This window comes from Perognathus longimembris, chromosome 11 (genome assembly GCF_023159225.1).
Source record: "Perognathus longimembris pacificus isolate PPM17 chromosome 11, ASM2315922v1, whole genome shotgun sequence".
In the NCBI taxonomy this organism is placed as follows: domain Eukaryota; kingdom Metazoa; phylum Chordata; class Mammalia; order Rodentia; family Heteromyidae; genus Perognathus; species Perognathus longimembris.
The window spans coordinates 57007409-57031497 of NC_063171.1; the positions used below are offsets into that span (position 1 = coordinate 57007409).

The 24089-nt window shown below is 50.2% G+C and overlaps 1 protein-coding gene across 3 annotated transcripts in view; it reads right to left on the minus strand.

Annotated features, from left to right (window-relative positions):
- Positions 1–2263: 2263 nt before the first annotated feature.
- Positions 2264–24089, minus strand: part of Rassf5 (Ras association domain family member 5) — a 59576-nt gene continuing 37750 nt past the window's right edge. The window contains exons 3-6 of one of the 3 annotated variants that reach the window (XM_048357226.1): positions 7541–7651; positions 6588–6885; positions 5910–6025; positions 2264–4632 (exon numbers count right to left, since the gene is read on the minus strand). In XM_048357226.1, coding sequence (XP_048213183.1) covers positions 4480–4632; positions 5910–6025; positions 6588–6885; positions 7541–7651 — 678 coding nt within the window. In that variant the 3' untranslated portion in view covers positions 2264–4479. Of the gene's footprint in view, positions 4633–5909; positions 6026–6587; positions 6886–7540; positions 7652–24089 lie in introns of those variants that run through there. The other 2 variants (XM_048357227.1, XM_048357228.1) reach the window with 2 other exon arrangements.

Sequence of the window (24089 nt, forward strand, 5' to 3'; positions counted from 1 at the left end):
TGTTCCTCAGTTCACAGTTTAGCTGTGTTAAATCTCATGAATTCCTAGGCTTTGTCATCAAGAAATAATTATACTTTCAAACTGGACACTGGTGGCTCATACCTGGAATTCTAGCTTCTTGGGAGGCTGAGAACTAAGGATTGAGGTTTGGGGCAGACAAATCTAAGAACTTCTTATCTCCAGTTAACTAGCAAAAAGCTGGAAATGGAGGTGTGCCTCAAGTGATAGAGAATCAGCCTTAAGCAGAAAAGGCTAAGCAAAAGTGAGGCTGAGTTTAAACCCCAGTACACCAGCACCTACACCCAAAAGGAGAATTACACTTTCATAAACCTTTTGTTCTTTCTCATCTCACTTTTTAAATGCGGAGGTAAGAAAGGCTTGAAAACAGTGTCCACAGATTACACATAGGTCTGGAAATGAAGAAAGGGATGGGTGTGAAAATGTGTGCTTGGTGCCTCCTAACTTTTGCTACCAGGTCCAGAATTGGCCTTTTCACTAATCCTCACTAATCCATCTGCAGTCATGAACATGTGGAACCCGTAAATAATTCATAGAAATTGGCCCCAAATGATCCTATCACAGCAAAGCTTTGGGACAGACAGTAGCATGAAGGAGTGGGGTGTGCTCCATAGTAATGAAACCTTGGCTTTCCATGAATTAAAAACAAACAAAAAACCCCACACAAAACAACCAGATAGCATGCAATGCAAGGTTACTTCACCACCACCATCTGAGTTGCACAATCGTGGAGGGATTAGAGGCTCAGAGAGGTTGTCTTGTTAATCCTTGCTGAAGACATAAAGCCAGTCAAGACTGGGGCTGGATCCCACTGGAGTAAAGGAGCATTTCTTATTAACTGTGGTTAAAGTCAGGACTCCGCTCTGACAAGAGTGCTGTCAAAACCTGTGTTTCCAATGGTTTTTCCAGTCATGGTGACACGTTTGCATTGAGTCATTTCTCTCCAGCCCTGGACGGCACAGAGGTATGTGATAATCAGTGTAGAACTGGACTGCAAATGGATTTTTTTTCCCCTGTGGGCTAAGCCAAGTGATCTATGTCAAGGTCAAACTCACCACGGCAAACATCTTAACCCTAGGCTGTTTCTATGAAAAGCTGAAACTGCTTTGTTTCTGTATTTTGGCAAGGTCATGGAAAGGAATACTTCTTGGCGGTCTAGGTGGACAGTTGGTACAGGTGTGAGTCATAATTGGGTAGCTCTCATATAGGGAGCTGGGAGCTCGGCAAAATCCTTGCACCTAGGGACTCTGCTTATCACATGGTACATGATCAACCCTGGAAGATAGGCATAAACTTCTTTTTAATGACTTTTGTTTTTGGCGTTTGGGGTTTTAACTTGGCATCACACTTTTGCTTAGCTTTCTTGTTAAGCAAGTGGAGCTATGCCTCCACCTCCAGCATTTTTGCTGGCTAATTGGAGATAAAAGTCTTGTTTTTGTCTGCCCAGGAATGCTTTGAGCTGCAGTCCTCAGATCTCAGCCTTCTGTGTAGCTAAGATTACAGGTCTGCACCTCCAGTTCCCAGCTTTAGTAACTTTTATGTGGTAACCTTTTGTGGTTATGGAGGTACTCCTTTGCTGGAAGCCAGGATGCCCAAATGAGAGGACTGGTTTTGGTCCTTTGATTTCACTCTCATCCTTCATGTGAAATGATCTTTACATTAACAGAGATACATCCCTACCATTCATTAATTCATTGGTGGCAGTTCTGGGGCTTGAACTCAGGGCGTATGTGCTGACCCTGAGCTTTTTGTGTTCAGGCTAGCACTCCGTGACTTGAGCCACAGCTCCACTATGGCTTTTTGGTGGTTCATTGAAAATGAGTGTCTTGGGGTTATCTGCCCAGATGGGCTTCAAAACTATGATCCTTATGTCTTAGCCTCCTGAGTAGGCATAAGCTACTGGTGCCAGGCTCTATCTTAATTTTGAAATCATTCCAGAAATAAAAGAACAACTGTTTACCTCAGTAGCCTGTTCTGATATTTAACCATCCTTGGCTTCTGCTTTTTTTCTAACTCACTGTTCCTTTAGCATGTCCCCTCTCTCCTCCAGCTTTGGGCCCACATATGTGGACAGTTTTCTCCCAAATATTTAAACAGTAACCTTCATTCCTCTTTCTCCGGGCAAGAGTAAACCTGTTCTCATCACCACACGTCATCTTTGTCTCCTGTCCAATTTCCCTAAGATGACAAAGTTCAAGGAAGACATCGCCACCGGGGATCATTTTTATAAGCTTTTATTTTTTTTTAACTCATATAAGAAAGACATTTAAAAAGAAAATATCCTCAAAACACGCACACACACACACACACACACACACACACACACACACACACACACCAAGCAACACAACCAAGGAAGGCACTACCAGCAGTTAACGCCCACCCCTGGGAGGGAATTTTACACATACTTCCCAGAGGCTCCGACCTTACCCTAGGTCCCGGGTCTAACTGTGCTTTAACGTCTGCATTTCCCCATAATTTTCTTATTTCATAAACACGTTTTTTTTCTCTTTAGATATAGCTATATGCCTCTATGTATATATATGTACATGACTTTCTTCTCAAAAATAAACTAGCTGTCCCTGTGGAGGGAAGCGCTCAGCAGCACTGACAGCGGGTTTGGGGGAGGCAGGGAGCCAAGCCTTCTTAGACATGCAAGACAAGGGCAAAGGCCACTGGCTCCCTGTAACACACAGCAGGGACACAAGAGGGGAGTCCTTTGGGGAGGGAAATGATAAGGCTGAGAAAGAGATGGCAAGTAAGCAGGGGGCTAGCTTGGGTTGCTTTTGTAGCTTTGAAGACCACCGTTTGCATGATGAAGGGTCAGCATTCCTCTGGGGTCGGGGGAAGCAGAGCGGACTCAGCCTGGGTGAAGGAGGGAACTTCTAAAGCTACATGAGGATGTGTGGGCTCCGGGTCCCCAGAGTATCCCTGGGAAGGTAAAGGACAGCAAAGTAATGGTCTCTCAGGCTGGCTTGGAACACCGGCCCTGCTTGGAAAATGACAAGTCCTTCTCTGTCCGAATTGGAGTGTCTTTGCAGTCCTGGCTACTCGCTGGAATTGTCTGGCTAATTTAAGCTTGGATCTTCTATCTAGAGTCAGCAATCGGATCTTCCCTGCTTGTGGGGCCCAAGACCAGGAATTTAGATGGGAAGATGTGTGACTCTCACCCACATGTGGAGCGAGGGCTCCCCTGGCCTGGTCTCCCACACCATCGCCGTCCACTTCCTGGCAGGAATAAGCCAGAAGCAGAGCGTCAAGCAACCAAGCCCTGCTCTCTTTCTTTCTCTGTGTAAACAAAAAGGCACTGAGGTCAAGATGGAGGCTGGGGCAGGCAGGCCTCGCTCACAACAGAAAGGACTCCAAGCTGGCCAAGTCAGAGGATCCTCTGTAATCAAGGCCACTCCTTGGGCAGCACCTGAAGACCCCAGCATCCCTGTGGGAGGAGGGGGGGGGGGCAGGGCTAGAGGCCAATGGGAGACCAAGGCAGCCCAGGCCCTCCACTCTAACCGGGGGTGGGAGGATGGGGGTGGGGGAGGGAGGCCGAAGGCAGCCTGGACAGGTTTCCTTGCAATGGTTTTTTTGGCTTCTTCTTAACTGCCTGACTTCTGATCCATGGGTGACTTTCAATGGTGAATGGCTGCTTTCCCTGTGGTGGGAACGCATGACGATGATGACTATAAGATTCGGATTTGTAACTTAAACACAAATTGCTACTGGCAGTGATGTGACTCAGTGCCACACATACACAGATGAATGCCTTTGGGTTTACATACGCACAGTCTCTCCGGCATCAGGGCCTGGGCCAGGGCCAGAGCAGCCTGCAGCTTCTCTGGGAATCTCTGAGCCAACCTCGCCTTTGGTGCCCCTCTCCCTGAGCATCCGGGACTGGTGACTGGACCCATTTCCCCTAAGTGGGACTAGCTGGCACTTCAGGGGAGGGAACAGTCCTTTTACAAGCCTCATCCTACTTCCAGAGGCTTAGAGCAGATGTTACTAAAAAAGGGATATGCTACAATGTCTGACTCATACATAAAGGTACTGGATGTGGCAAATCAAGAGAAACTGAAGAATCAAAGCCAGAGGAAGAGCACAGAGCTCTGAATCCTTTTTCCTTTCCTTTCGTCTCTCACCGACTGTTGTGATAAGATTCCAGGCCTGGTGACCAGAGAGGCCACTATTTGGTTTGTTGAAGGCTTGCAAATTGAGAGGAGATGATGCATGCTGTGTGTTTCACACGAGAACTGATCACTGGCAGAGGGGTGTTGGGGGTGGGCAAGGATCAGCCCCTACACGAACACTTGTCCACGGAAGAGACTTCGTGCCACATCTGGAACTGCTGGGCAGGCACAAATGTACCCACCAGAGGTGTCCTGAGAAAAGTGTCTGTTGCAAAATAATAATTAATAATAAAAATAAATCTGGGAGTGGGGGGTACTGGAGGAGAGGAAGCAAGACCGGTTACCCAGGTTTGCCCTGGGATTCTCTTAAGGCCTCCTCCAGTTTCTGTCTGAACTTGTCGTACTTCTTCTGTACTTGCTGGATTTTGTCCTGCTCCTCCTTTTCCAGGATCGTTAGGAAGTTCTGGAGCTCAGGGATGGAGAAGGCATCCCACTGTGAGGGGCGAGGGAGATCGAGGAGGAAAGACCAAAGGAAATGGGTTAGAGGTCCACATCCTGTGAGGGGCCTGCTGCCATCTTCACGCAGCCTAGCGGATGCCATGGATGCAGCTTGGGTTGACCAAGTCTCGGGATGCTGAGGTTGGGGCCCGATCATCTCTCGTGTGACGATGTGACTCTGAGCACTTACACCACCCTCTTGGCCTGTTTCCTTCCGTGGGATAAGGATGCCTCTGTCTGCGCTGGCAGAGCAGAGGCAACAGTGCACCTTGGAGTGGAGTGGGGGATGGAGGAGCTCAGCTCTGGCCTGTGCAGAAGGGACCAGCTTCTCAGGGCAGGAAACAAGTCTGACTTCTCACAGCCTGACCCAGGAGCAAAGGTCCCAGTGGGGCCAAGGAATGAAACTCCTGAGCACTGTCTAGATTTAAGAAGTTCATCTGGTCTACTCCCCATGCTGCCTAGATGAGAGACTAGGGGCCCACAGGGGAAGATGGCCAACCCACGGTTAAGGAGGTGGGGGCAACACAATGCAAACTAGAACTTCAGGTCTCTGCACTCCTAGGCCTGTGAGCTTTCCATGAGCCTGTCCAGCGGAATCCTTTTTCCAAACAAGCTTTTCCACAGCTTGGACAGACTGGGCTGGCTGAGGCAGGGACCAAGAGCCCATGCCAGCCCAGACTGATCCTCTAAATCTCCACCACCATTCCTCACAGCCTGGGCCCTTCCATTAAACTGAGGCCCCCCCCACCCCCCTCAATCTGTCACTCCCCAGTGACTTCACCCTCCAAGTAACCCAGGCTCTAAGGAGCACCCATTTGGTTTCACCCCATTTGTGCCACAAGACCAAGCACTAGGAGTTAGCTTCGTCGGGGGAAGGAAATCTGTATTCTACGAACAGGAGAGACAGATGGCTCAAACATGTCATTGCCTAGTGGAACTCACAGGTGGAGCTTGCTGGGCATAAAGGGCGTGCCCCTGAACACAGGGAGTTGCTCCGTCCCCTCTGCCCATGGTGTTCAGAAACAGCACATGAACTATTTCCTTCCCGTAGCCTTTGCCACGAACAGGCTGTGACTTGTCACCCCTGGGGGATGGCAACCCTGCCTTAGATGCCAAACCTCTGGCCCAACACTCGTGCCCAGTCCAGATCTCCAGCAGCCATTTTGTGGCTGCTGCTTCATGGCCCCTGTCTACGGGGTTCAGTTAGGATGGCCCCCCGCACCCACCCACTGGACCTTGAGGGCTGGTCTTGTGCAAAGCCTCCCGACCTACCTCAACCTCTCCAGTTTCATTCTCCTTTAGCACAAAACTGAGGGCATCCGTGTCAGGCCCGGCGAGCAGGCGCAGGTAGAGGGGGCAGTCGGCAATGGAGAGTTTCTGGAAGAGCACTGCAAACCAAGAAAAGGGGGCTGGGCACTCAATGGAGGAGGAGGAGGAGGAGGGGGCGGATGGGGCTGGAGCTGGGTGGGATAGGATGGGGAAGGCAGAGGTGGGGCTAGAAGTGGACCTAAACGAACCAGGCAAGAACAGATAGGGCAGGGTGTGTCTGTAGCTGGGTGTAGAGCACTTGCCTAGCATGTATGAGGCCTCCAGCTCCAGCCCTAGCTCCACAAAGGAAAAAAGGGAGAATCTTTTATCATGGTGTTTGCTCAGAGGCTAAAGTGTGTTTCCATGGACATCATTTCCCAAGAGATAAAGAGTGGTGGGCAGATGCCGGCCCCTCCACAGAGGAGGAAACGGGAACTCAGGGCGGGGTTTTCCTGCATGGGCAGAGCTAGGGGCTCAGCAGAGAGCAAAAGCTGCCCAGCTTATGTTCCTGGCTCTTCGGTGGATCCGAACAACCATGTGAACAGTTAGGTTCCTGGTGCACAGAAGGGCTGGGGGGGGGGGGGAAGGGGGAGCTTGTGTGGCGTCATGAAGAGTTGTTTCTGGCTGGGAAGTCTCTCCTACCTTGACCGTCCTTGTGGATCCGCTTAAAAAGTGCAAATTTCTGGGGATTGTCCACCACCATGAACTTCTTGAGCAGCCCCTGGATGACCTCGCTGACGGTGGTGGTGCTGCTGATGTGTAGCTGCTTGATGGCATCGAGTGGCAGGTAGAAGGATGTCCGTTTGTCTGTGGTGGCCGCCAAGTTCACTTCCTTGATGGCATCGTAGATGGACTGGGGTCTGATGCCAGTGGGCACTGTCACTGGGCGTCGAAGTTTCAAATGCACCTTGATGAAACCTGTGTAGGTGCCATCTTCTCCCTGCAAGTGGGAGGCACCGGATGGGCCCCCATCCGTCTCGCACAGCTGTGTCTACCACTGTGTACCCTCTCCCCAGAGTTTGCAGCCTTTAAGATACATTTGGGCCTATTGGTGACAGGATTTTCTGGCACAGGGTTTTGCTTCAACCTCTGGGTGAAGCCCAAAGTGCCAGTTGCTGTCAACCACCAGCAGAGGGCAGGCTTTTGCTATCTCTGCTCCCCATGGAAGCCGGCCTTTCTGAAGCTGTGTGGTGAGGAGTCCCCACCCAGAGGGCACCTGGCAACCTAAGGGGAAGGAAGAGGCCTTTGGGCAACACTTGGTCCTTGGTCGCTGTTTGTCATTTACTTTCACCCAGATCTCTGACATCTGGGCAGGAACATTCCTATTTGACATTATAGTGCAGAGAGGTTAATAAGACAGTTTCCCAAATTCAAGAGGGGAAGCGTGAATGGGATAGAGACTGGGTCTGGATCTCATTCTAAAGCCCATTCTATTCCCCTCATGCCCAGCCGGCTGCGGAGCCTTCCGTGACACCTGCGGTCCCCAGCAGCCCTGAGAAGTGGGGGGGGCACCGTGAGGGTGTGGCCTGGGAACACAGAGGGGAAGGCAGCGGAGAAGGGGCAGAGAGGGCAGAGGGGGCGGGCAGCCTGCTCACCAGCTTCATGCCCAGGCAGTTCTTCTCCCGGCTATTGTAGCTGTGGATTTTCTGCTTGATCTCCTGCAGCGTGGGCGGGCGCGGAGTTTCCTCCACCAGCTTGCAGACATTCTGCAGCAGACACAGAGGTGGGGGGTGTGGTGTGTGTGAACGGTGGGGCTTAGGACTCGAAGGGGCATGGCCACACCTCCCAAAGACCTCCCTCACCAAGGACAAAGCAGCAGTCTCCCAGGATGGAGGGAAGTGCAAGAGTGAGAACAATGAGACAACTGCCCAAGAAGGTCCCCGGCATGGGCCACAAAGCCGGTGAATGGGCAGAAACACATTTGCTCACAGAGAATAGCTTGTGACACTCCCCCCCCCCCCCCATTTATAGGTGCTCACTACTCCTTCTGTACAAATGAGATCAAATTTGCCTAATTCCTTTGTCCGGAAGGGAGGTTTCCAGATGTTGTGGAAGTTAACAAAGAAATATAAGCCGTGGTCTGTCTTCTTGAGGCAGCCACAGTCAAGCCGGACACGCAAGTGGGTACACTTAGTGCCAGCAAGATCCGGCGGAAATGATGACAGAAGCGGAGGTGTGGCTCAGGTGACAGCCAAGGGAGAGTGTGTGAGGCTCTGAGTTCAAGGCCGAGTACCAGCACACAAAAAAGATGGAAGGGAGGGAAGGAAAGGAAAGAGGGAGGGAGGAAGGGAGGGAGGGAGGGAAGGAAAGGAGAGAGGGAGAGAGGATGGAAGGGAGCAAAGGGAGGGAGGGAGGGAGGGAGGGAGGGAGGGAGGGAGGGAGGGAGGGAGGGAGGAAGGAAGGAAGGAAGGAAGGAAGGAAGGAAGGAAGGAAGGAAGGAAGGAAGGAAGGAAGGAAGGAAAAAAAAGAAATAACAAGAACTCTCCCAGACCCAAGGAACAAGGACATCCAGGCCCTGGCTAAGGCCCCGCACCACTGCTTCATGGACTGTCCATACAACAAGTGAAGGAGTGAAGTGGTGGGGAGCGTGACAGCTGAGATGAACGTCCTCCACGAGGGGCAGGGACAATCAGCCCTTACAGATCACCACCTCTGTGCCGAGTACTTAGCATACAGGATCTCACTTAGACTTTGAAGGCTAGTAGAACAACCCTCATTTTCAGGCACTCACTACCCTCTTTGTATTGTGGAGACTGAGCTCGCCTAGTTCCCTCGTCAAGAGCTGAGCAGAAACCCAGGTCTGTAGGTTCTTCCTATGACATCATGATGCATCCTCCCCTACATTCTCCTGACCTCCTTTCCCTAGCCTTGGCGGACAAGCTGGAGTGGAGATCAGTGTTGGTCGCACAAGAGGGAGCTCAGGGAGGGATTCTGGGGCCTAAGCAACTTTGTCCTTCAGCGAACTCTGGATGTCACTCAAGTCCATTGTCACTCTTTCCCCGCTTGGTCTTCAGGCTGCCCTGTGCGGCTGGGACCGCAGGAGCTGCTTGCTCAAAACCCATCCTGAATTTACCGGATCTCAGGAATCTGGCAGAGGTGGGGCACATCTGGAGTCTCCTTTGTCAAATGAGGAAACCGAGGCCCACAGAGGGATGGCTCTGACACCACCTGACACGTGCCTGAGGGTGTGTGGGCCTGACTGGGGACTTTCACAAGGACCCTGACACCACATCACCACCCAAACACAACAGGGCATCTGCCACAGAGCTTGCCCTGACCTTCCCCTTTCGCGAGCCCGTCGGTGGGACACACGTCACACAGAGGAGCAAGAACCACTTCCTCCACCACTTTCCAATCCCACGGAGCCCATGAAACGTCAGGCCCCCATGGCTGCCCCGAGGAGTGGGTGTGTCTGGGGTCTGTCCGTGGCTCTGGCCTCTCATCCCTCCACACAGAGGTGAAGTGACATTCTCGTTCTGTCACTCCATCTTTCCCTGGCCTGTCCGCTCCCTCTGTCCTCGTTCTCGAGGGCTCCTGACAGAAGCAGTCTGTGCCAGGCTTTCCCCCATTTCTTCTCTTACATTCTACTTGTATTATTCTTACCTTATGGATCACAAAACTAAAGCTTAAAGGAAAGAAGCTTCATAGCTGTGTTCCAGTGCTAGTGCACAGCCAAGCAGGGATAGGAGTGAAGTCCATCCTCTCACTTATGTGACCCCCCCTCTGCTGAAGGGGCTGGCCCACCATGCCCATGACAGTCCCTGGAGCTCCAAGCTGCAGGGCCGAGGTGAGCAGCTGCGAAACCAAGCCCTACAAGCTAGCTCCTCTGAGCAGTGGGTCAGAATCCAGAGGCCCAAGGACGCAGGGAATCTAGTCAAAATGACAAGGGGGGGACTGCTAACTTCGGGAGCCGGGAGGCGCTGTCAGGACACAGGGCCCTCTTCTTCCTCCTGTGTGCCTATTTAGGTCTCCCGAGAGCACCACCTCAGGGGGAGCAGGCACCAGGCCACCGTGTCCTGTCTACATCAGGTGATTTCACTGTGTGTGGAATCTCAGGCTGTCTTCATTTGCTGCCAATTCATGAACCAGGGATCCTCAAAACGAAGCCCTGATACCCCACCAGCTATGCATAACTCCATGGAGCAGACCTGCCTGCTGGGGCTCTATCCTGCCTTCCCTCTGGAAGCTTCTAGTCAGAACAACCAGATGTCTGGTCACTGTCCTGTGCTACATTCAGCCCATCTTCAAGACTCACAAGCTGTCTCTGCTCAGGAGTTGAGGGTTATCTCATACTCATGTCCAAAAAGCAGAGCTACGTGGTAGAAAGAGAGCAGTCGATACCCCTTGAAGAGCTCTGTTTCCAAACAAGCTCGTCCCTTGTGTTTAGAAAAGGCAGCCGTGTTGAGGCGCTTACAGGCCACTCTCCCCTGGTTTGGAATCAGCCAGTTAGAGCTGTCTCATTCTCAAGTTTCTTCTTCTTCCTGTTCCCCTTTCCTTCATCAGATAAACCCATCTGTTTTCTTCCTTCCGCAGCACAAACCTGGGGAAGTGACGTAACTTGCCAAGGGCACGGCCGCCTCCCGGCCAGGCAGAGGATCCCAGCCCTGACCTCACCCTCCGGAGGTCTGAGATTGCCAGGAGCTCTGTGTGTGGCTCATACTGGAATGCCAGCCCTGAGCCCGGGATGGCTGCTGCCCACACGGAATCTGCCAGACTAGGTCTGCCCCCTGGGCTGAATGAATCACCTTCTGAAGTCAGCCAGCCAGCGAGCCCCCACCAAGCGCTCACTCATCTCCTTCCTGCCCAAGAGACGGTGCAGAACCAAGACCTGTGGTTCTTAAACGTGCCTGGACAATGGAGACCTCTAGAAACACGGCCGCCTGGACTTAGTCCCCAGAGATGACTGATTTAATTAGTCTGAGATGCAACCTGGGTATAGGGATTTAAAAAAAAAAATTCCCAGGGGATTGCAACATTGCTACAGCATTTAAGAATTTAGAGAGACTCCCCTAGTTATTCTGTCCAGCTGGCGTGTTCATGCTTGGTGCAAATGGATGCATACTGCCTGGAAAGTTGATCTTAGAGGACGTCTCTACTGTGTGAAGCACATCAATGATGTAGTCATATTCCCAGGGCAAGGCAAGGACCCTGTTTTCTATGCACCTGCCAGATTCTCAGGGCCTCTGTCCGTGGGTGCCAAGCTAGGAACCAAGCAGACAGCATTTTTGTCTCTCGGGGTGGTCCCAGATAGACAGAATAAGCAATTCTGTTATGGTTCGACAAATGCAGGCACTGGTCCACGGGGGGCGGGGAAGGGTCTCTCCTGAGAGTTTACACATCTCAGTGCATCTGGCATGGAATGCATCCATCGGCCCCAGTTAAACTGCCAACATTGGTAGCAGATGGCTGAGCTGTTCCCAATGCACCCATCTTGTCCAGGGCACTGGTGAAAAATTGGTTTATCTCACATCTTGAGCCATGAAAAAGGCCGTGTGAGCTCTCTTAGCTTTCTTCAAATTACGTGAATACAGTCGAGTGAAGGGTTGGTGGGTGCTAGGGTAAGAGCAGAGATGGCCCGCTCCCTACCCCCAAAGAGCAGCTCTCAAAGAGTTTTTAAAAATTATATTTTTATTGTATTTACGTAGTTGTGCAAGGGAGTTACCATGCAACAAAATCAGTTTATAAATACAATGAATGCACTTCTTTTTTCTTTTTTTTCCCTTTGGGTGGCAGTCCTGAGGCTTTTATACTCAGGGCCTGGGTGCTGTCCCTGAGCTTTTGTGCGCAAGGCTAATGCCCTACCACTTGAGTCCACAGCTCTACTTCAGGCTTTTTGGTGGTTAACAGAAGAAATCTCACAGACTTTCCTGCCTGAGCTGGCCTTGAACCAGGATCTGCAGATCTCAACCTCCTGAGTAGCTAGGATTACAGGGATGAGCCACTAGGGTTCAACATAATGCATCTCGACCCATTAATGTTGTCATAGTGAAAGACTAACCTAAGACTGACCTAAATCATACATCTACATTACAACTTGCCAGTGTCTTCTCCGTGCCCTCTTCTTTCATCATGTCATTCCTTCTGCTTGTCTGAAATCCCTTCATTGGGTAAGGACCCCTGACCTCTCTAGCCAGCAGAGGCACCAAGGACAATGATGACAAGGAAGGCAGTGACAATGACCCATCATCACCAGGAATTCTGTGCTGTGCACTGTCCTACCGGCATGCATCAGTTCATCTAACCTTCACAGCAAATGTATAGAGAACGCTACTACTATTGTGTCCATTTTACAGTCCAGGAAACTGAGTCACAGTACGATCAGATCAGATCCAGCTTCCACTGGACTGCCTGGTCCTTAAGTATGCATCTACTTAGCCTCACAGTAGGCCATCAGGGATGGCTCTTTCTCCCAGATATTCTTAGGTTCCTTAATGACCTACACTGTACATTTGCTATTTCTTCTATTCCTGATGCACTTCATAGATCAGGCATGAAACAGACAATAACCAGTTGTTCAAGATCCTTCAATAAAGCTGGGCGCTGGGAACTCATGCCTGTAAGCCTACCACTCAGGAGCTGAGAGCCCAAGCATCCAGTTTTGAGGCCCCCTCAGGAGAAAAGTTCATTAAACCGTATCTCCAAAATAACTAGCGAAACGCAGGACTGGAAATGTGGCTCAATAGCAGACTACTAACTTGGCAAGTGTGAGGCTCTGAGTTCAAACCCTCATAACCACCAAAAAAACAAAAAACAAAACCAACCTCAATGATCTTCCATTGCCTGCAGTGGAAAGTCTTCCTTTCTCCTAGGAATTGCAGCCAGCTTTAATTTCAATTTAGTCTGTGTTCCGTGAGAAAAACAGACACACCCCCTCCTGTCCATCATAGCACCCCAGAGCCTAGCTCCAGCTCAGCACTCAGTACGGCTCCGTAAACGCACTCAGGATGAACACAACTCTGCCTGGCTTTTAACCCCCATTCCTAATTGTGTGGCCTTGAGAAGGTCAGACAACTGTAAGCCTCATTTTCATCTACACATGTGGGATCAAACGTCTCCTTATAGGATTGATGTGAAGGTAGAATCGTATGAGTCCATGGGTACAAAGGCATTATCCAAGCCATCCAAAGGCACGCAGTGTTACGGTTATCCCAGGAAACAAGTCCCTCCCCGCCGTGTTAACTTCCCGTCTCTCTCTCCTTGAGCATCTAGATTGCCCGTATGCCCAGAGTTCCTTCATTCCTCTTGCTATATCCCTAACTGGCAGTAGTAGGGTGTCAGACTTGAGCAAGAAAAAAACTAAGCAAAATTGTGAAGCCCAGTGCAACACACACACACACACACACACACACACACACACACACACACACACACACACACACACACCTTACAAAGGCCAGACAGTAAACATGGAGGGCTTTGGAGGCTTTTCAATCTGTGGCAACTACCCCATTCTACCTTTGCATCTCAAAAGAGGCCACAGGTAGGGAGGGCAGGGGGGCTCTGTCCCAGTTCACCCACTGACTCCAGAGTGCACCACACTGCCACCTGCACTGTCTCTCTCGTCTGGGATGCAGTTCCGGCTTCCTCTTCTCTTTTCCCAGTGAAACTTCTCCAGTCTCAGCAATCTCCTTTCCTCTGCTCTCTGACGGCATCAGATCTGTGACATCTTAATTCCCCAGTGGAGGCAGGCGGATGGAGTTGTCTCCTGTCCCTTTCTTTCTCCTGAGTCATCCATTTCCTCGCAACTCCAGTTAATGGGCCTCTGTAACTTCACTCTTACTTAATGGATGCAAGCCTACAAAAGCGAGGATGCAGGGGAGTGGCTGCTTCCTCAGCAGCTCAGGGGCTCGCTCTCAAACACAGTCCATGGCCTCACTTTCCTCCTGCAGTACAGCTGAACATGGTCACCTGCCACTCCGCAGCTGCTTGCTAATGGTAAACCTAGGCCGCAAGAACCACGGAGGTGCTTGCAGTCAGGGCCTGTATGGCTACCCTGGTGCCTAATTACGTATATACTTTGATTGTTTCACATATGTTGATCCCATCTCTCTCTCTAGAGAGAGACAAGACTTTGCTGCTTAAACTGATGCTTACAAAGCTACAAAATTTCACTCTCCCTCTTTTACAACTTGCCTGGTAGCCTCTTTCTGCCCATTTCTTTCACCATGTCCCTCTTTCTGCTTGTCTGAAGTTGCTTCAGTAGGTAAGGCCTCCCCAACCACTCCAGCTATCAGTGTCAGTGATGATAACCATGACGATAAAGGGAGATTTTTGTCTGATGTTTACACGCAGGTTCTGGGCTCAGCTGTACACTGGGCTTATTTTCAAGATGGTGTAAGATATACACCGATTGACTGGATGGCCAAGTAGGTGAAATAGCCTGAGCCATTCTCAGCCCAAGGCCCCAGCATGTCGGACAGCCCAGTCCCGGAACATCATAACATGCAGGTGGGAGGAGCTGCAGGTCCGGACCAGAAATCATCCTTGAAGCCTACCTTGCTCAGCAGGCTGCCAGCAAGAACAGCTACAACACCATCAAATGACTTGTGACCTACAGCAAGTCCCTTCCCTTCACAGGACCTCGGTTTCCTCATCTGTGAAATCACGAAGTGATACCAAAGAAACTCTCAGGGCCCCCTGACGGCCTGCGATCGAACACATAAGATAGGGTAGCTTTTTTTGTGGCTGCTTCCTCTTCCTTTCAGAGAATGGGGTGTGGGGCTGGGGGCCACAGAGAACAGCCGGGCCTGTCTGAATTATAGCAAGAATCACAGGCCCAAAGGAACTTAAAGTTGATGCCAACGTCCACAACTGCTTCTCTTACTGCTTCACCACCGGCTCTCCTCTCCACAGCACAGCCCCATCGTAGCCACACTTAAGTAGGTCTATACCTTTCTCACTTCGTTTATCTCAAGAAAACAAAACAAGAGTACCCCGGAAGCCATTTGCCATGAGCCTTTACCACATTTCCTCTTTCTCAGCAATTAGCAAATCTGCCAGCAGTGGTCTCGCTGTTCGGTAGAAGACTTGCTCAAACCTAAGCCAGAGACACAGCCCTTGGGGATGTCCTGGGTGGTACAAAGGACTTCCAGACCCCAACACCTAGGGATTCACTCTAAACTGTTCCCCAGTATGCTGTCTGTCTGCCGCAGAGCAGAGAAGAGGTTCAGCCTGTGAGCAGCTCTGGTAGGGTCCGAAGGAGGGAAGGGGAGAAACTGGAAGATCGCGGTCTGCAAAGGATGACACAGAGCAGATGCTCAGTGGACACACTCATTCAGCGGTGACTGATTGAATTGCCTCGGGGCTGAGGACCAAGAAAGGCACCTTGGGAGGCGACCAGCTGGGGTGTGGTCCTGTCCTTGGGAACTTAACCATCAGTCACTCGAAGAGGAAGACATAGCTGCATGTGGCACAACAGAACCAGCACCACACTGTCTGGACAAGAAGCCCCAGTGGCTTCTAGGCAGCCCAGATTAGTTTCCTGTGACAAAGGTCATCCTGGCACACTCTTCAGAGTGCCAACATGTCCTGGGCCTGGGCACGGTGACCCTACTCTTTGTAGTGGCCATCTCTATTGGTATTTAGGACCAAGGGCCAGTAGCTGCATGCCAGAGGCCCAGACAGCCCTGTGAAGTTGAGGTCTCAGGGACCCAGCTGCTATCCCTGCCTGGCCTCGCTGTAATCAAAGTCACCAACCACCAGGCACTACCTCTTAGGTTTTCAGAACCACAGTCTCACCGAATCCCCTCAGTGACTCAATGAGGAGCCTGGGTTGTACCCAGTGTCTCTGCTCTTCACCTCGAGAGCCCACCTCCCAGGTGCTGAGCCCGGGTTGTTCTTTGTGGGCCAGGCACTGTGCATCAGAGACTCGGATGCCAGTTTATACGTTTGCTATGGAGAGTAAGCAGTACTGCACATACACCCCCCCCAGGTGCTTTGCACAGTGTAAGGACAAAGGGAAGCTGGTGAGTGGGGACTGATCCAGTATGGAAGCCCTCCTGCCTTTAACCTCCACCCCAGACAGGCCATTCAACCAGAGCCACACAATGACCTTCCCAAGTCCTGCGTATTGTTGCCACAGGCCTCTTCCTCCACACACACACAAAAAGCCACACAGAAAGCTGTAGTTTATGATCACACTAGTATAAGCATGACTATATTAATATCCTATGTTAAAACAACCTGGACAACACAGCAAGACTCAGACAGTTAATTGATCAATCAATCAGCCAATCAATCAATGGAAGGATGGATAAATAGATAGGATTCCATTACAGATCATATATCTGACAAAGGATTGATATCCAGAATATAGAAACAACTCACGCTATTCAACCACAAAAACCACAGTCTTACTAAAACCGGACAAAAGAATTAAGAAGACATTTCTTTATAGAAAATCTATAAATAGTCAATAAGCACATAATAAGATGGCTCAACATCACTAGTGTTTAGGGAAATGCAAATCAAAACCATAATGAAATACCACTTCCTACCCATGAAGATGACCAGCATTAAAATACACTATTGCATGATGCGATATTGTGATTAGGAATACAAAAACAAAGAAATCGCTGTGGAAAACAACACAGTGATTCCTCAAAAGCTTTAACACAGAATTACCATACAAATCAGCAACTTCACTTCTGGACATACATCCAAAAGAAACAGAAAGAAAGAACATATCAATGGTCATGGCATTATTATTCACAATATAGAAGCAGCCCAGGATGATGGAGGAGTGGATTCACAACATGTAGTGTAGTCACACAATGGAATATGATTTGGTCCTTAAAAGGAAGGCAATTCTAACGTGTGCTATAACAAACACCGTGCTAAGTGAAATAAGCCAGATCCAGGAGGACAAACACCATATGATTCTGCTCAGAGGCTCCTAGGGCAGTCACGCAGGTAGAGAAAGGAACCAGAAGGTGAGCTTGGGGCTGGGGGGAGGAGAGTTGGGGAGTCACTGTTTAATAGCTAAGGAATTTCAAGTTAGGAAGATGAAAACGTGAAGATGGAGGCCGGGACTCAGGGGCAGAGCAGGGCCTTAGCTTAGCCTCCTGTCCTGGGACTAGGCTACCCTCCTAGAGCTGAACCCATCTCTGCATACAGCTCCCTGCGGGGCAGAGCATTAGGCTCCGTGAAGGCTCAGATCGTTCACGGGTGGTAAGTGGCGGCGGGATAGGGTGTGGGGTGGGATGGCAAGCCAGTCCCAAGTGCCCAGCATACACACGCTTGCTAGGAGGAATGGTGGTTAGACATTACGTCAGCAGCCACGATCCCAGCCTGCCCTGCCTGCTGGGGAGGGCATGGTCCTTTGAGGCTCCCGTCAGCCTAAAAGCCCACTTCTGCTTTCAGCTTAGAGCTGGGGTGGAGCTGGGCACCACAGCCTCTGGGCAGCCCACACACCTGGTCTCTGCTGTTCCAACTCCAGCTGGTGCTTCTACAGCCAGGTACTTGAGGATAATTCATGATACTGAAATGTGTCCTAGTTAGCTATGAAGCAGCTTGGATTCTGTGTGTGTGTGTGTGTGTGTGTGTGTGTGTGTGTGTGTGCATGCACGTGTCATAAAGGCCAGGAGTAGGGCATTTGATATTCCCTGTCCCCTGAATGGCAAAGTACCTTCGCCTCAGTGATGGAGAGATGTACATGGCTGACACGGTATTGCATTTGGGAGACTAGTTGCCTCCCTGCTGGGGCCTCAACTACTGTAAGAATTCTGGAAAGACTGGAGGGGCAACGTGTTTGGTATGAAGAAGTGCTGCCATTATACCAGTGGGGTCTACACTGTTACTTGGAAACAATAACGGCACCTAGCAGACACAGGGCTACAAGAAGTACACGGTTATGCTCAGAGGGCACAGCAAAGTCGAGTGACTGAGCCTTTCCACATAGTGAACATTCTCACCCCTCCATACAGTTGCGTACCCCACCTCCTATATCAGACACTCACTGTGTTATCCCAGACCCCAGAGCTCCATGACTCTCACAGCCCAGCACCCCCAAGAAAGACCTAGAGCAGGCTTCCTGATGTCTCTCAGAGCCAAGGCTCAGGCATGGGCTCCTGGGCCCAGGGACAGGTACAGCTGAGGTGGTGGTCCCCAGAATTACAGGGCTCTGCCCAATGCACTTGGCACTGAGTTGCTGAACTGGTAACTTTCACTCACCCAGACTAAACTAAAAACAAACGAGAAGCTTACTGGTCCCATCTTCCCCAACCTGCCCCTCCTCATGGTTGGGAGACAGATAAAATGTGTCCAACAAGGCTCCCCTGCCTCCTCCCACAGGCTCCTTGGCCCCCACCACCCTCTGAGGCCTTACTTGAGGAAAGGCCAGGCTGTCTGCTGCCAGCAGGTGCCGGGGCTGGTTGCTTGGAGACCCTGCCTTGCCCATCCCATCCTCCAGGACAAACAGCTGAACAATCACAGACAGGGTGGAGGGGCCATTCTACATTTGGCAAGTTGTCCTTAAGTTTTTCTGCTCACTCAGTGGGATCTTTTTTTCTTGTCAGGGTTACTGGAAAAATCCATGTATCCCACATCCAACATCTCAGCGAGCTTCCCTGGAAAACCATCCTGAGATCAACCTGTAGAATCGCTGCCCTGAAGCATTTGCTCATGCGGACCCTGGGAAGCCTGTCAGGACTCCTGGTTATAGAGAAAGTAGCTCCAAGCCAGCCAGCTTCTCCCTTCATCCAACAGACTGATGCCACGGAGTGTTAAGAGCGGACCCTCTGTCTTATCCATCTCCCTATCCCCTACCTGTGCTCAGAAACACAAAGTTTTGCCCTGGGCTGGTTACGGTAAGAGTTTGGATGCTGTAATGAAAGAAGGGAGCAGTCAGAGCCCCACTCTGGAAGCAATAGGTATTTGTGGGGACCTTGGAGTACCAGAAGTCAGTGCCCTGGCAGTCATGTGAAAGACACTCAGAAGGGAAGAAGCAGGATGCAAACCAGTTGGGTAACTTACTAGAACAACTCAGAGAGGGCTGAGGACCCACGACAGAGAAGGGCAGAGGACAGAGAAGGACACCTGCATGTGTGACACTGAGAAGCAGGGCCACGGAAACAGGCAAGATGAAGGTTTTGAAGGCTGGAGGACCAGGATGGGGCAGAGACAGGAAGAAAAGTCAGTTGTAAGCAAAGGAAATGAGTTGGTTGTGAGAATAACAAATATTAGGTATCTGACATAATAATATCAGATATATGTAATTGTTATATGTAAATATACGTATATATAAATATTAGGTATCTCTACTGTGCACATGTATAGTAGAGACCTGCAGTGGGCTATGGAAAATTCGTTTTGGGAGCTAGGAAGACAGGAAGGTAGGGAAATGGGTAGAGAGAGGGCTGTAAAGCAAAAGGTCCAGCACCAAGGTCAGAAGCTGAAAGCTGTAAGTCAGCCGCTTGTAGCTTTCTTCCCACCCAAGTGGCCAGGACGGCCATTTGAATCACACTCATGTGTGCTACAGAGACCCAGAGAAGTAAGAGTTGTCTCTCCGCAGGGAGTTGCCAAGTGAGTTGGGGAAGGCAGAATTTGATCTCAAGAACAGCATATGCTTATTGCGATTTTTGGCTAACGGCGTCCCTTTCTGTGCAGAAGTTAACTTTGCTTGTCAAGTTTCTTTTGGTGTCCCTATTCTTACATGGCACCCCAACATCCTAAGCTCTATCTAACAGCATGGGGGCTCATCTGGGGTCTTTTACACCACCCAAGGAAATCCTGGAAGCTCATCCTTCAGAGGAGACACAGCCTGCTGGCCAAGTAGCAGCCTCCAGGTTGGACTAAACAAGCATTCCTTTGCAGCAGACAATGGACTCAGAATGGAAGGACTCAGAAGGGAAGGTGAATCTGCAATACAATAAAGGGGGCTGAGAAAAGAGGACAGGACAAAGGGACACACACACACACACACACACACACACACACACACACACACACACACACACACACACACACACTGGGAAGACAGGAGTCCATGTCATCCAGGCCTGGAGATAACAAATAACCTTAAATTAAAGACTGATGTGGCTGTTGCGATTTCTCTTCCACCAGGGGAGCTATCTTATGGCCATTAGCATCCTCAAGACCTCCTCCCCTATATCTGTCCAATTCCGTGAGGTGTAACATTCCAAAGGATGATGATCTACCCTGCTATGGTTAAGGGTGATGTGGGATGACCTATGAATAATCATCAGTGGCATCACAGGTAAACAGAGATGCTTGAGGAACAACGGTCATAGCTGTTAGTCTAATGGGCTCTTTTCCCAGGGTGACCACATTAGGCCCATTTGGTGCAGGCAGTAAATAATCAGCCTCCTTCCCCCTTACCTCGAGATGGCACTCCATTGGGTCAGTTACGAACATAAAAGGAAACAGGGCCCCCTTCAAGTGACCTTCAGTCTGGTCAGCTGAAGCCATAAGCAAGCCCCTTATCTACTACTTGGGCAGTGCCATAACTCCTAGCCCACCACGATCAAGTCCTCAGCCCACCCATTCTGCACCACGGTCCCTGTCTCTTAGCCCCTCTAGGTTATAAGTAGTCACTTCAGACAAAGACTAGGGCTCCTTCTCCCTGTGAGAATTGGCCTTGTCAGTCCCTTGGCTGGCAATAAACATTTCTTTCTTTGTTCTACATGACTATGTGTCAGTGTGGTTTTCTGGGCTGGTGCTTACAATGGTTATAGAGCCTCACTCTATAACTAAAGACCCTTTTGTGTTTACATAGTACGGGCTAGGGATTTCTCTTGCTGGCATTCTCCATTGGGTAGGATTGGGAGAGAATTCATGGAGTCTGACACATCCTCATGGAAAAGCAAGGCTGGGGCAAGCTGGAGGAGGCAACAGATAGTGAAGCCAGCGGGATGGAATGGAGAGAGACCACAGCCCTAAATTGGAAGATGTCTGTATGAAGAACCACTGGGCTTAGTCTTGGGCAATGGAAGCCTCTGAGATGGCACAGTAAAACAGTTGAACGGTCCAGCTTGGAGCTTGCTTAGTTTTAGCTTTTTTTTTTTTTTCTGATGGCAAGTTGATTGGGGCAAGTATTCAGCCTGAGGCTTGGGTATGTGTGCAGCTAGCTGGTGAGGGGGGGAGGTTCCCTGACTGGCTCCAGGGCCATCAAGGCTGTCCACAGGGCTTGTCCAGAGAGGAGATGGCAGGTCAAGCAAGAAGAGACGGGAGACGTGGTGAGCAGAATGGGGAGTAATACAGCCCCTGAGCGTTAAGACCCACTTCCTACTGTCATCTTCCTTGAAAAGAAAGAATTCAAGGTTGTCAGGATAGTTCAGAGTGGGCCTGGGGTGGGAGTGTGTCCCATTTGTAATGAAATACAAATCCTAACCATAAAAATGGCCAACTTTCTGTTTCCACATCTACAAAGAAAAGCACCTATGAGGAAGAGTCCCTAGCAAGAGAGATGTTTACCTAGCAAAACCTTCCCATTTGAGGACAGACACAAAGAACTTTCAATCGATTAAAGCTGTAAGATTAGCTAGCAGGAGGCAGAGGTCAGGAGGATCAATGTTTAAGGTCAACCTGGACAAAAGTTATTGAGACTGTCATCTCAAAAAACAAGCTGGGCACGATGGTAGACACCTGTAATTCCAATTGACACAGGAGGCAAAGTTAAGAGGACTGAGGACCAAGCTGCGCTTTAACAACAAAAAGGACCAAGCTGGCTTTAACAACAACAACCACAACAAAAAGTGTGAGACCCTTCCTTGAAATATAAACGAAAGCAAAAGAGGCTAAAGGCATATCTTAAGTGGCAGAGCACCAGCCTAGCAATCACAAATCCCAGAGTTCAAATCCCAGTACTGCCAAAATAAAGAGAACTATTATAAGGTTACGTTGACCAACTGCTAGTGGGTCTCAGGGGATGGAGGGAGAATAGGACCTTGTAAGACCTTCTCTAGCTTGCAGTTGCCTGGGCCTTTCCATTTGGAGAAGGCTCTGGGGATACAAAGCCTGGAGTTTGTCTTGGTCACCCACAGAGTAAGAGATTAAGAGAAAAAAAAAGAGCACTCAACAATGATTCAGGGAGGGGTGTTGGCTCCGATGCCACCCAACTGGATGTGCGGCCTATGAAATCCTTGCACCTCTCTGGCCTCAGTTTCCCCACCTGTCAAGGGAGGCATCTGATACTCTACAAGAAGCAGGCTTCGTGTGCCTCCACATGTCTGGTGAGTCTAGATTCCTGGAGTCCCAGAGCCTTCGGAACAATGCAGCGTGTTAGAGGAGGAAGACTGTGTGTATACTTTACCAAGGATGGGAGGGCTACACTGCTGAGCCCACAGGCTGCTTCTCCTTCAAACCCCACTTGGACACACCTAGGGTGACTGTGCTCAGTCAGCAGGAAGTATCTAAGAGCACTGCCCGGGCCTCCTGAAACTGCCTCACATGACTCAAAACCAGCTCCCCAAGCCCCTCTCCTCAAACAAAGCACCCGGCCTCAGGACGCTGCCATGTTCTGCTTCTTCTTTCCCTCTTGCTGTTTCACGAGGCTTCAGATGAGCACCTCCAGCCTATGAGCAGGGAGGCCTTCCCAACCTTGTCCACCTCCCACAGGGAGGGACAGGACTGGCCCTGGGGACCAGCTAGGGACAGTCCAGGGGGTGGCACAGAACCAGCAAGAAGGCTTTTCCCAGCCAGGGATGGCTGAGCAGCAGACAGGTTTTTCTGACAGGGCTATTTATAGAAGCATCAAGGCCTTTCCCAGAGGGGGCCTCAGTCTCTCAGCGACCAGGAAACACATAAGCTCCTTCCCTTGGAGACAGGAAAAAGAAATTCCCTCTGCTCAGAGGCAACCTCTCTTCCAGTAGGAAAGAAGCATTGTTAGAGGTCAGGAGATGGCCGATGGATTTTGAAACTCCTTCTTGAGTGACCAGAGGGGAGAAGAGAGCTGGAGATGTTACTGAAGGTGAAAGAACAATAAAAAAAAAAACTCTCTGAGAATAAAGAATGAAACATTCCTCTCTCTTAAGGCAGCTACCAACACCAATTCAGAGTCCAAAATGTCTTCTGCCAGCACAGGGCTGGCCCTTGAGGTCTGCCCCTCCTGAAGCACACAGCACCAGAGGAAGACTGTCTCTGACCACAGTCCTGAAGGTCCACTTCAGTTTCCTCTCATACCATGTACTTGAGCTGGGTAGAGACCAGGAACAGAGGGGTCATGTCCACCTCCCCTTTCTTCTCTGGGGCATCACTGCCATATTGTCCCCTGTGTCACTTTGTCCTTCATAAGGTAAGTTTCTTCTCTTTTCTTTTGTGTGTGTGTTGGTACTAAGACTTGAACTCAGGACCTGAGCGCTGTCCCTTAGCTTTATTTGCTCAAGGCTGGAACCCTACCACACCTCCACTCCTGGCATTCTAGTGGTTAACTGGACATAAGTGTCTCACAGACTTTATTGCCCAGACTAGCTATGAACTGTGCTCCTCAGATCTCAGCTTCCTGATAGAAAGATGCCTTTCTTACAAGGGTTTCCTGTCCTTGGTCAGCTTATAGGACCTGGACAATGTGGAAGGGAGGCATGCAGAAGGCTTCAGATGTGGTGGATTCAGAACACGAACAAAAAGGGTTCCTGCGGGTACCAAACCAAAGGCTCATCTAGTGGGGTTGTGACACTTGGAGAAAGAACAAAACATTCAGAACAAATCATCCCCCGCTGCCAACAAGACAACTGTCTGGTAAGGATATTTCTGTTTCTCCCAAGAATATAAAAAACATCCACCCCTTACAACTGCCAAATAAAAGCTTCACCGTGCCCTTTCCAATCAGGCGAAATTCCCGCTCTTTGGGACTAAGGGCTTACAGCCTGGCTAGCTATGAGAGGCAAGCTTCAGCAACTAAACTTTGTTTTAATAGCAGGGACCACTTCTTTCCCAGGCAGCAACAACAGTCTCTAGAGCAATCTTTCAAACCCTCAGCTGTATATCAGAATTACCCCGGGGAGATTTTAAAAACTCTGCTGCCCAAGCTGTTCCATAGGCCAACTGAGCTTCCCTCCCTGGGCTTGCAGTCCTCCTACCAGAAGCTTCTAAAGCTTCCCACGATTCCGGTGTGTTGCTAAAATGGAGAGCTACTGTAATGGGGTGAGGGTGGGGGGTGGGGGGTGGGGGGTAGGGGGGAGGTGGGAG